This window comes from Stegodyphus dumicola, chromosome 2 (genome assembly GCF_044657685.1).
Source record: "Stegodyphus dumicola isolate Sdum_Otavi_A_Nest chromosome 2, ASM4465768v1".
Taxonomy (NCBI): Eukaryota; Metazoa; Arthropoda; class Arachnida; order Araneae; family Eresidae; genus Stegodyphus; species Stegodyphus dumicola.
The window spans coordinates 52992472-53006599 of NC_140769.1; the positions used below are offsets into that span (position 1 = coordinate 52992472).

Below are 14128 nucleotides of genomic sequence, written 5' to 3' on the forward strand. Positions count from 1 at the left end.
ACAGAAAATGTGATAAATTAATGGGCCCACATCTGGATTCGAATCATGGATCTTCTATCTGTTAACTGGATATACTTACACCACGACAGCATACGCTGGACGAGGATTTAAAGGAGAATGTAATAATTTTTTAAATATTTACAAATAATTTTAACCTGTACCTGCTTTTATACCTTTTCTTACTGCATTTCGTAAATTTTAACTTTATAAACTGCATTTCGTAAAAGTTTCGTAAAAATGTAAGGAAATTTAAACTTCCTTACCGTGTGCCTTTGTGGTGTAATTGGAAGTACTTTGCCTAGCAGTCAAATTCGCGGGAATGCGCTGCTGATTTTTCCTGTTTTCTACTTTAAAAAAAATATTAATAATAAGGTTCTATAAGTGGCTCTGAAATTAAAATGTGGTAGACAATACTTCGCCACCATCTGCATTTCGCAATTGGGTCGCTTCATTTTCGTCTCCCATTTTTCGTGGAAGAATGAAAAGAAGCTACTCCTTCTTTACGGCGTGAGTGAAAAATTGGGAGCAAGTCTAGCTAGCAGTCAGAAGCTCAGGAGTTCGAACCTCAATGATTGCATTGCGGATTTCTCCTGCTTCCTACCATTATTCTCTACGCAATTAGCATATCTCCATTTTCATCTGCCAATGAAATCTTAATTTTACGGCTTCGACATATTTCGTTTAAAATCTTTGTTCCGGAGATATTCAGTAGAATTTTTTATCACCAGTCTATTTCTGCACACATCACATGGATACTTTCACGTACCTGGTTCTTAAAGGGTTGAGAATATTTTCGTCAGGATTTCGGCATACTTATTAATAATTAATGTATAATATATTGTAGGGGTATTATCATTTTAATTAAAAAGTTATTACGATATTATTTATTCTATAACTTCTCCTTTCCGTTTCTTCACCAGAAGGTAAATGAGTTTGAGAGTATTTAAGTCGATTGTAAGACAGACCGTGTTTCTTGCTTCTCGAGGCCACGTTACTAGGTTCCGCCAGCTTTGATAATATTGTAATTCTCGATACTTGATTCTTATGCCAGTGAGGAGTTCTGAGCCATCTTAGAATAAATCAATTCTGTAGTCTTTGAGTACTAGGCATATTAAATTTGAATTTGATTGTTACTTTAAGCTACATTGCCACAAGTGGTGGCTGATTTGTAAGCAAGAGGCTTGCATTTTATGTTCAAGTTCTGATTTTAATATAAGGTTATTTTAAACATTTACCTTTTCAAGGCACTGTTGTTACTTCAGATCCAAGTCTGTTAGGAGATTGCAACTAGTTTATGTAACCAAAGAAAGTCAAACTCTACAAATATAACCCTGTAGGGCTAAATTTTCGCAGACAGTTTATTGTTGAACAACATATATTTTTATCTAAGCTATTTAAGTTATTTAAAAAAAGGCACATTAAGCACAAAGAAAGCTGTTCATGACAGGTAAGCAAGATGATAGGTGACAAAATGGTGAAAGGATACCTTCCTTAAAATTTTAGAACATTTAAATCTAGATCTTAAATATCAGAGGAAGAGAAAAAAAAGGAATAATAGTTTGAGTGTGATTGCTTTCGAATAATAAATTTATTTCTTTATTGGGAAATAACCCTGCTTTTCATTTAATTGATTAACAAGAATTTTGATTTGAACAACATTGGGTATAGTTTGTGTTTTTTGTTATTCAATATATAAGTGCGTTGCAGAGTTATATGAATAATAGTCAAAATAATTAATTGTATTAATGCCAAACAGTAGGAGCTTAATTTACAAATATATGTCAAGGAAAAGAAGAAAGAAAAAGGAAACGCCCAAACATGGGAAAAAATCAATAGAAATTAAAATTTTATCAGACAACATACACACACACTCATATATACACACGCTGTCCTATGAATTAGAAACGCAATATCAATATTTTATTGGACCACCTTTTACACGTGTAATTGCTCTAATTCGTTTGGGCATCGAGTCTACGTGCTTTTGAAGTGCATTTACGTCCGGAGAATATCATGCATTGACTATGCAACTTTTTAGATCTTGTAAATTAGAGGAAGAAAAGAGTGCTCTCCGATGCGCCTTTCCACCATATCCCACACATTTATATTCTATGGAGTTAAGATCAGGGCTATGCGGTGACCAGGGAAGGTGTTGAAAATCAGACTAATCTTCAGCGAACCAATTTTTGAACACTTTTGGTACGATGTATAGTTGCATTATCGTCCATGAAGTATTCGCCTCAATCAAGGTAAAAATACAACATCGCAGGGTGCACTTGATCTGCCAGTATATCTAGTTATCTCATGGATGTTTGTTTACCCTCGAAGAACACCAGAGCATAACTTCCATGCCAGCAGAATATGCCTCCTATCATGATACTCCCACCATACCCTTGCACAATGCGAGTCAGGCAAGATGGATTCATGGCTTCCTGGGGCTCTCGCCGAATTCGCTGTCTTCCATCAGTGCAAAGTAAGGTGTAGGGTGATTCATCCGACCACATTACCCATTTCCAATCCTCAGATGTCCAGCGTCTTCTTTCCCGACACCACTGCAAACAAATACTTGCATGTCTAGCAGAAATGAGTGGTTTTCTCACAGGCACCCGGCTATGCATTTCAAGCCTTTACAATTCTCTGCACATGGTTCTTTTTTTTTTTTTTTTTTTTTTTTTTTTTTTTTTTATTTTTATTTATTACGTGCTCCACTCTTAGGCACTACACGGAAAGGGAGGGATGCCCCGTGGAGATCTTTTTAAGGGAAACTGGCTCGTATCCACGTTACACATGAGGAAAACCACGAAAACGCCCATGCAGCCAGCCCGTTCACCGGGACTCGAACCCCGGAACGAACTACCAGTGTTCAGCGGTTTTTACCGCTCGGCCGCTGGTGGGCCTCTGCACATGGTTCGAGCTGAAATCTGTTGAGAAGTGCCTTGGCTGACGATCTGTGTCAGTTGAAGCACAACAGAGTCCCTGTTCTGCCGTACATTTCGTCGGAGACGACGCCGATAACACTCTTGGAAAACTGTTAGAACCGCAGTTACATCTTCTAGAGAATGACTGTGGATTCTGATTCCAACTTTTCAAAACCTTTGATATGGCTGCTTTTGAGAGCCCAGTGAGATTTGCTATCTTCGAAATCGAGGCTTCTACTAAACGGCACCAACAACAAGCCCTTTTTCAAATGGTGAAAAATCTGTCGTTTTACCCATTTTACTTCATTCATCGTGAAAAGCACTTTTACATTTTATTTATACTAGCATTCTAACCACGCGTAACCACGTCATAAAAAAATTTTGCATACTTCATCCTTAGCATACATTCAAGTGAAAATCTTAGAGTTTTCTAATTCATTGGCCAGTGTGTGTATATATAGTATAAAATCAAAAATGTAAAAATATTTTTTAAAAAAAAGTAAAAAAGAAAATCCGAAAGTTTTCAAATTTTATAATACGCCCAAAGAGACTTTTTTTTAATGTTTTTGTGTCACCTTTACTTATTAAATATCATGCTCTTCGCACTTAAATCATAAAATTCGGTTCAATAGCAATATCGCAAAATAATTTTAAAATGAGCATATCTTCAGAATTTCCGATACACAATCTCGCGCGCTGGAGATAAAAATATTTTCTTTTCTTTTTATTTCCGTGCAGTGTTGCAATTGCTTTCTTTGAAATCGTTGAGTTTGTTAATCAAAAATTCTTTAAAATGTTACAAAATATGAAATCGATAATAAAAAAAACTCCAAATTAGGGCTTTCAGAGGCCCATTTTTGGTGGAGGATTACGTTATTCAAAATTTGCTCTAGGTACCGTTGTTTTTTCACAATGCGAGAAACATACATACATATATTAAATTCCCCATTCTTTAAATTCTTTAAAAAATAACACAGGTGATAATATTTGGTAGCAACAATTTGAAAAGTGAAACGCTACAAAATATGAAAACGAAATTAATAGCCATTCTGAGCTAACGCCCTTTGGGCTAATAAACAAATAAAATAAAGCAAATAAAAATTATGAGTGTCACACAAAATGCTACTAAATTAATTACTTAAATAAGAAAGAGATAAATTAAACATAGTACTAGAATATATATCAACCAGCAGTGATAAATTATAAGGGATTAGGAAGGAACAAATTAAAAACAGTTTGAAGTAAAAGTATGAATATCAAACCTGAAATAAAAGAAAGCTTATACAAAAACAAAATAGCAATTATTCGGCTACAGCCCCCAGAAATTAAACAAACATAAAAGAATTATTATCTTGTATTTAAGCTTTACATAAATGATTTTGTTTTTGCATTAATTTATTTTATTTCCGTGTTTTTACTTTAAATTATTTTTAATTTGTGCATTCTAGTTAGACAGTTAACCACTCTTGATCTTGTTTCCTTACACACATACCCATTTCATACATACACATACCCATATATAATTATATATAATATATAATGTAGAATGTTACATAAGCATATTTATGTTATATATATTTATGTGATATTTATATATATTTATGTTACATAAATATATATATGTGCATGTATAAGTTACTTTTATATATACACATAAATATATCTGCTACGATTAACTATGTGTTTAGGTGTTAATTTACACTACATTAAAAATTAAGGCTTAATTTAGTTATATGTATCCATGCTTTCAAAAAGGGCATATTAATAACTCCCCTTGATTCATATCAGACCAATAATTCCAAAGAGTATGGTAACATTCAAAGAGCTGTTAACATTTTAATCATTGCAGCTTAAATCATTATTTTATCTATAAATCTTGAGTGACCACTATCAAAGCGGCAAACTGAAAATAATATAGAAGTAAAGGCAATCGATCTATCAATAAAAATAACTGAACGTGAAATATGTGTGCATTAGTTACATTATTAAGCTGTTATCAAAGTTACTTGGGGCTTTTACTTTCTTAGTTTTAATTATCAGTGCTGCGATAAAGGACAGCTTAATTCTTCTAATACACGATATTGTCTGGGCTTCGATCAGAGTCAGGAATATTTCAAAAAAAAAAAAAAAAATGAAATCTCACTTTATATGCAAAGAAATGGTACAGAGTTTTAGGATCGTGTATAAAAAGTCAATATTGGCGGGGGGAGGAGAACAGCTTTGCCATTCCTTAATTTTATTTTCGCATTCTTCCTGCTGTTATACGTCTGTTAGAAAGATGGAATGCCGGTTAGTTATCTCGATATCGTTTTTTGGAATTGCTGAAAGGATATTAGAATGGCGCTTTTTAAAGTGAAATTTCACATGACTAAATGTAATCAAAATTTTGAATGTGACATTTGATTGGCAGAGTTCCTTTTTTCTCTTCAATATACTTTGATTAATATACGGTTATTTTTAAAGATTGTATTTAACAAACTGACATTTTTTTTTTTTTTTTTTTACTTTTTTTTTTTTTTTTCGTATTAAATTATTTTTGTTTTGAATATTTGGCTAGTTAATTACTTCGAACATTTAAAAATTTCTGCAATAACTCTAAAGAACAAATATTTATTTAATTATTTATTTGTCACGTATTCCAAAATACACGCATTTGAAAGAATTCCCTTTTCTGAACGAAAATATAGAAGGAGAAATTTCCTATGTCACAAAGAAAGTTTGTGGCAAATTCTTTAGCAATTATCAGTCCTTCATTTCCCAGAAAATATTTTCAAGCTTTTCTTCGGAGTTATACATATTCTTTATTTCTGTGTCAATTAAATTATATTTCTGATTCAGAAGTAATATTCAGCTTTATAGCCAGATAAAAATATCTGTTTTGATTATTACAGTTATGTTACTTATTTGTCTCTCTAACCCAATCCATTGATTGAACAGAGTGTGACTTATTTTAATGCGTAATAAGAACTGCTAGAAAATTTTCAGCATTTACGAGTGTTTCCAGACGATATTAAAAATTCCATAAGTTGGGTACGCTAACTTTGATTAATGCGTTGGGGCAGTTAAATTCTTTTTTGTCCTTGTTGTTTTCATTTGAATGTAAAAGTAGTATTTTCTGTAGGATAATTTTAATTATAAGGAAAATAGCAATTGTATTTAAATTTCCTCAAATATTAAATTTTGCAGGCTGGGTGTTTTATAGGATTACTACGTTTTCATGCGTATTTTTAACTTTTGCTGCATAAGATGCTGTATTGATATGGGAATTAATTTCTGATGCCTGGAATTATGACTTGATTTGGTTAATGAAAACTTTAATTAATTTATGAAAACAACTCACAAATGTAAATACAGCTTTCCTAGTGATTTAAATTTTAGTATGCCATAACATTAAACTTCCTTATCCAATATGTTTTTTGAAAGAGCTACATATATCATCAAGTAATGCCAAAGAGTGAACGCAATTAGAAAGTATGGATAACACCAAAAATCTGAATGCATATCTGAAATCAACATTTGGAAAATCATAAGAAAGCTTATTTATTCTCTTGCTAAATGTTTGTCAACTGATCCGTTTCACTTTTATTTTACGTTCCTTCCAAGCAAATTCAGAATTATCGCACTTAACAAGCCTCTATGCATGATCCTTGAAAACTGTTTCAATTCTATATGTTTCTTAGAAAAAAAAAAAAAAAAAAAAAAAAGATTCATAATTTAGTGGTAATTCTCGTCATGCAAATTACAAGATCTGAACAGTGGAGCTTTCTAGCTGAATAAGAAATTATGTCTGTCTGTTAACTTAAAGAAAAAGTATTAACAATAAATAAATAAATAAATAAAAGTAAAAAATCTGAAAGCCTTTCAGATTTTATATTCTCCCTAAAGGGGCGTTTTTTTAACGTTTTATGTGTTATCTTTATTTATTATATATCATGTTCTTCACATTTAAACCATAAAATTCAATTAAGCAGCAATAGCACAAAATATTTAAAAAGAGCGTATCTTTAGAATTTCCGACACACAGTCTCGCGCGCTAAAGACATTTTTTTTTTTTTTTTTTTTTTTTTTTTTTCCGTACAGTGTTGCTATTGCTAACTTTGAAATCATTGAGTTTGTTAATCAATAATTCGCTAAAATTTTACAAAATATGAAGTAGATAATAAAACGAATTCTAAATTCTCGAAAATATTGGCCTTTAAGATGCCAATATTCGAGTGGAGAACTCTGATATTCAAAATTTAATGTCTCTAGATACCGTTGAAAGAAATGCGAGAAATAGACATGCATTCATGTAAATTCTTCATTATTTAATTTCTTTAAACATAATGCAGGGCTCTAATAATTGGTGGAAACAATTTGAAAGGTGGTGCGCCGTTTTATAGTGGATGACGCAAAATGCAAAAACAAAATTAATATTCTGGGCAAACTGCCAATTTGGGCTAAAAAAGAGGGAGAGGAAACTAAAAGAAAGATTTATAATGAAAACTAATTATACGAAGTAACTTATGACCTATACTATATTTTCATCAATAATGAAAAATGAAATGAGGATTCAAGCATGAGATGAAAATGGGAGACCAAAAGTAAATACAGAAAAATTTTGAATAGAATTACGACATTTTTTTACATTTCTTTTCCGTTTCAAAAAAAAAAAAAAATTACATTCTTTTTTTGTTACAACAATTTACATTCTTTTTCTTAAATTAAACACCACAACTTCACTACAAAAATCGTCTAAATTATAAAATTTACTTTAAAAGAAACTATGAGTTTAGTACATGAGAACCAACCAATACTAATTTATTATGCAGTTTAGAAGGGCAATTGCAAATCAATTCCCGTACCAGTTTGTAAATAGCTCAAGGAATTAGCAAATATTTTATGTAAAAACTTAAACCCTGCATTGCAAAAATATTACACAAAAATTAATTTTAACTGTTTATAGATTTCTGTGAATAACTTAATTATTTTCACCCCCCCAAAAAAAGATTAGGTTTGGTTCGAATGTGAAATTTAATTAGAGTAAATATACAATTAAACTACATCGTATGAAATACGAAGAGACATTATTGTTGGATAAACAACAAACAAGTTCCGCTTAGCAAAAAAGAAACTGAAAGAAACATAGGCTTAACATATTAAGAAAAATTACTGAACACAAGTCATTTTGATCATAATATTTTCGTTTAAAAGTCATCATAATATTTTCGTTTAAAGGAGTTACGTTTTCCAAACTTTTCTAATTGATATAAATTAGTAAGAAATTCGAGACTGAAGGAAACATTTATGCCTTCTTTACTTTTTTTTGATATTCATATTATCACTGTTATCAAAGTTCTAAACTGAGAGCTTTCAGTTATTTGCATTTAGCGCCATTTACTATAAGAATTCCGCAATCACTCCCAGATAATGTTAAACCAAAATTTAATCTAAGCCATTACAAGTCGAAACTGTAATTTAGCAATTTATGGAATATTACTATTTGGAACCTTAAAAAAAATGCATGACTTTCCAAAATATTATTTCGAATCATTTTAGAATTTGAGAAATATCTATTTATTTCCCAAAACGATTATTTCTATACTAACTAGATGTTTCACGTCTCATAACTGCCACCCATATCTCGTTGTTTATATCTCATTATTCCCACTGCTTACTCCTCATATTATCTTATTATTAATATCATGTACTTATTAGTTTAGCGCAGAAAGAGAAAAATGGCAATGCTTTTTTTTTTTTTTTTTTTTTTTTTTTTTTTTTTTGCTTTAAGCAATTGTAAATTCATTCATGAAATATGGAGGGAGCATTCCTGGTTCTGTTTCTAACTAGTCACATTAAAATCATGAATATCGATGAAAGTAAGCGGGCCAGAATCTTCCACTACTGCGTTCTAAGTTGAGCCAGTTCTCAAATTCCGATGAACATTAAAATGAAAGAGACTATACTAACAATATTTATTATTGTTGCGTATATAATATAATAATAATGAATATTGTAAGTGATAATGAACTTTTCAAATTTAATGAAAGAGAAAAAATATTTCTTTGAATTCCAGCCATATGACTAAAAAAAAAAAAAAAAAAAACCTGTTAAAGCTATAGTATCTTTCCTCTAAGCCGTGTACAATACACATCGGTTCTTTTACTGTCAGGATATAAAATAAGTTCATGGGGAATTTCCCATTAGTCTCTCAAGGATAAAAAATAAATAAAATAAGTAAATAAAAATAAAATTGATTAAATGAAACATTGTTCTTTATTCCGGATGCTAATATTCATAAGCGTAAAAAAGACTAAAAATCAAATAGGTAAGTATGAAATGAATCCTTACTTCTGGCATGCACGCTGAAATCGATGGCACCCTCTGCTTTACCTCTATGTCCCACAACGTCTTGAATATCACCTATGTTCGGCCTTCGTACGACATCCCTGCTGGCATTCAAAAGTCTCTCAATACTGTACAATGAGAATCTGTTAGGCTGCCTGTCAATGGTTGGCCTTGAATCTTCCATTTCAGAGCACAGGAAGTTCCAAATATTGCTTAAGTTTTATGCTTTTCTAGTACATTGTTTTATTTTACGTGTTTGGTGAACAGATGATTCCATAGCTATGTGGGCTCCGTCTGTGAACATGGTAAACTGATGCATCTACGGAAGATTTGGAAGCTTGTTAAATGCTAGAGCCAAGAAGTTTTATTCCGAGATACTGCTTTCTGGAAAAATAGTCAGTGTTATATACATGTTCTTCGAAGTACACGCAGATTTCTAAGAATTTTTTCTCAACGTGATGGAACAATTCTTGTAAATTTGCTTCAAGGGTTAAGAATGAAGATCTTCCATTTGATTTGTCACAAAGAAATTAGGATGTTTTTTCTGGTAAAAATTCTCTAGAATTTCTTCAGAACGTAGGAAGGAGAGGAAGGTAGTTACTTGAAAATTTTTCATGCGATGTAAAACAGTTCTTGGTAAATTTCATCTGATTTCAGAACTGTCATTCAAAGCTATCCCAATTAATCAAAGCTAGCAAACATTAGAAATTACCAGCGATTGTCATATTATTATATCTTAACTAATACTCGAGGATAATTCTCGTAACAAAACAAATAAGCATCTTCAACATAATAGAAAAAGGAAATAAATTTCCGAAGAAGTTTAACCGGATGTTAATTTCCTATGAAGATTATCGTAGGTGTCACCGTTTTAGAAGTTCGTCGGTGTGCAGATGAAATGGTAAAAATGTGAAGGAACTGTCGCAAGTGTCACTGCTTGTCGTCCGAAAGACATTTTACAACTGATTCAGTCGTAAACGGTTGGGGAGGAAGGGGAGCAGTGCCACGGATGGATGGTTGGACGGACAGCTGGAGACACCCCCCTCCAACAGAGCAGGACAGGGGAACTATCCGGTTAACGCAATTATCCTTCGAAACGAAACCTTGAGTACCGATAATGAAATGTTTGTCCAGAAACGCTTAAGTCGTTGCCGGTCTCTGATTGGTGGATGGGGGGCGCGCTTCGGTTGCCGCCTAATTCCACAACTCGCTCGCTGATACGTGAACCGCCTTCCCGCGACCCTCTTGCTGCTGAGACTTCCCTACCAAGTACTCAGCATGTGATCTTTGGCGCATTATCGCTGACATTGGCGAAGAACAATGCTTTGTCTCATGTCGCGGACATTTCAACTCATCATAAATCAGTAATTTTCACAATTATCAAAACAGGTAGTCCTACAGTTCAGTAATATCGTAGGATACATTTAAAAGAACTCCTGGCTTTATGCCCGGCAAAATATAGCCGCACAAAATTTTAGGAAGAATGCCATCATATTTAAACGCATTTTAAAGAAAATTTAAATTTTCATTTTAAAATCTTCATTAAACGAATTATCTTTCCTGTACGAGTGCATTTTTGTCAGTAAAAAAAGTTCATGAAAATTTGCTAGAATAACATTGAGATTTGATTTTGTTTTGGAGAAAGAAACAAATAACTTAGTAATTAATTTAATTACTTCAATTAAACAAATTCAATTAAACAAAACTTTTTTTAGTTCAATTAAACAAAATTATTAATTTGATTAATTTTAAATTACGTATAAAATTATTTCAGTCTGTTTATTACGTGAAATTCTTCTAAACAATCAAAGATTACTTTTCACCCCCAATAGAGACATAACTGAGTGCTCTATTAAAAATTTCATTTAATTCATAAAAATTAATACCTTTCTGGAACAAGGTTTTTACTGATTTTTACATATTTTACCGATAATCAAAATTAAGAAGCTATTGATTTTTTTTGGGAGCAGTGCTTATGAAAACTTAAAATATTTTTTACTACCGTTATAAATCCTACAATATTAAGTGATCTGTTGTATTTTTTTCCTTCGCATAATTCGCATTCATTCGTTTAATAGCAGAATTTAGTTCAGATAGAATTTCGAAAATCTTTCTATTTTCTTCATTATTATTTAGTTAGAGACTGCATGCAACTGCTACACAACTGAAATAATTTTATATGGACTTTTTTCAGAAGGCGATACTTCCATTTGGGAATATCCGCATCCAAATTATATGCATTCTTTATGTAATATGGATTTGGAAATATATGTATTTGGAATATGGGAGTTGCTATTACATCTAATAGTGAGAGTACTCAATTTAAAAGTGGAGTACTCGTTTAATGGTATAAAAACTGTATGCATATTTTGCTTGTAGGTTGTTTTTCCCTTACTAACCTGTATCGCTTCATTATGCTCCGATTTCTGAATTATTTCCAAGATGTGTTTTAGAACTCTGAAAATGTTTTCACATGAATATTATATTTGTCCTTTCGGCAAAATGTCCTCTCTGAAACTGAGCATCTCGCACCTTATTATGTAATTGCAAAGAAATTGTTTTGAACTATTTTATTAACTAGGTTCAATTTCCGAAAATAGTTGATTGATATCTGAGAACTCAAGATGTGACTGAGATGTGACTTTTAATTTCTATGATTTTAATTATTTTCAGTTCCTCTGATTCAAATCTGAATGCCCCAAATTGTATATTTCCAAAAATAAAGGCTAATAATATGCAAACAGTGAATTATTTAATATAATAATAAATTGCTAATATTTTCAGTGAAATAAGTTGTTTCAAATATCTTCGTTACTCAAGTCGTAACTAAAATAAATGCGCTGTTAAGTAAAATATGAAAAATTATGAATTTAATTTATTATTATTATTATTATTCCTTCTCAGTAACTGTTCTCACTGTCAGATGAAAACTTTAGCAGTTAAAATACTTAATTTCCATCAGAACATCTTTATTACATATGTACTAAAACGTAACTTTGTGAGGAAGAGTATTACGTACAAAAAATATTACGTATTTAAAATAATGTACCAAAACTAAGTATAAACCCCTTTTAATAAGGTAATGCTGATTAAAATTTAATGCTTCATTCTCACACTTTAAACACACATTTTTAACAGGGCGTTCGATGTGGACGAAATTAATTAACAAAATAGAAATAGCGATCAACAACGAAAACGAAACAGTTGATCAGTTCGAAGCATTTTCGGAAAAATTAATTGGAAAAGAAACTGACTTAAATTCTTTAAATGATGAAATTGAAAATCTTTTTCAAAAAATTGGGGGGAAATCGAAACTTCATTCTAAAATAAAGAAAATGAATTCTGATTCTATCCAACTTGATATAGTTTCACAAGACATTCAGTTGATTAATAAGGAAACTGAAAATATAAATATAAAATTGCCTAAATTACATATTAGTAAATATTATGGTAATTATTCTGGTTGGTTAGTTAGACTTTTAGAATTTATTTGAAAGCTCTGTTCATAATGATCCTAAATTAAGCAAAGTTGATAAATTTAACTATTTAAGATCCTATATCGGTGGTACCGCGGCAGCATGTATTAGTGGATTTGCTTTAAGTGATGAAAATTATGATAAAGCACTTGATGACTAGTCATCTTCATTTTATGTCCTGTTGAAGAAATTAGAATATGGAGACGATAGTCACCCTAAAGTAATAACCTAAATTTATGTCTTCTAATTTTGTTAGAATGAATACAAAGAACTTGATACGTGCCTAAATTAAAAGATTTTATAATGAAGTTAAAACTTATTTAGCTTGTTAAATACCATTTTCTACTTGTTAATACCATTACTCATGGTTAAATACCATTACTCATGTAAAAATTCCTATGATAAACTTTAAAGAAATTTTCACATTCCCTCCTATTTGCTTTTACACGCCCGCCTTATAGTCGGAAGATCCAGAATTCGAATCCAGGCTTGGGTATAATCTCTCTGCTTCGAAAAGCCTAATAGATTCTATAGTAGCGTCCATCTAAAATGTGGTGGACTATAATTCTTCACCGCTTGGATATCTTACCTACTTAATAGCTTTTTAAATGGTGGAGAGCATTAAAAATTTTCTTCTTTCACTTTTCTTCCCTTCGAGGTGTAACTGGTAGCACGTACTGCTAGTAACCAGAAGTTGTGAAGTTCAAATCCCAGCCAGAACTCAGGTAATGTGTTTGGCTTCCTACTTCGAAGAGCTTAATAGACTGTAGAAACGAATGAATGTATAACTCCGCTGTGTTATTTTTAATGTTATTCTGAAGGAAGGGAGTATTAGAATATTAGAAATTTACAAAAAATACTAAATTTAATACGAAAGCACTGACTAAATTGCGGGACTACGGGAATAAAAACATTTCATATGCATGATGGTAACAAACTGTGCATCATTTTCAAATTTTCAGCACAGTATTAGACCATTACTACATGTATGGCATTGTCTGATTGCACGATTCCTCTGCATTTGCTGCTCAGAAAAGGGGTTGCAAGCTTTCCTTTGCGAAAGCTTCGCTCGATGAGAACAATTGAAGCTTCAGACAACAATGGGCGCTTGAACAAAAAAAAAAAAAAAAAAAAAAAAAAAAAAAAAAAAAAAAAAATGAAACTCTCACAGGTGAAACCTGTAGATAATCTTGAAGTTGTATTTTCTGGAATTTTCCATTTTAACTTGTAACTCTCACTTAGTCTGCAACTATTGTCTCTTACTCTTCAGACGTTATTGTGAGATATGCTATCTTCCAGGTCAGGTCAAGCTGAAATACAATGTTTAACCATAGGTAATGTGGGTATAGTCAAATACATTAACTATTTACACCACAAAAAACTTCAGAGCTTCACGAGGACACGTCG

General features: G+C 31.6%; 1 protein-coding gene across 1 annotated transcript in view; it reads right to left on the reverse strand.

Moving 5' to 3' along the window:
• The window catches only part of LOC118183301 (uncharacterized), a 59600-nt gene extending 49251 nt beyond the window's left edge, over window positions 1-10349 (reverse strand). The window contains exon 1 of the mRNA XM_035352785.2: window positions 9249-10349. Coding sequence (XP_035208676.1) covers window positions 9249-9429 — 181 coding nt within the window. The 5' untranslated portion in view covers window positions 9430-10349. The remainder of the gene's footprint in view (window positions 1-9248) is intronic.
• Between the last annotated feature and the right edge of the window lie 3779 nt (window positions 10350-14128).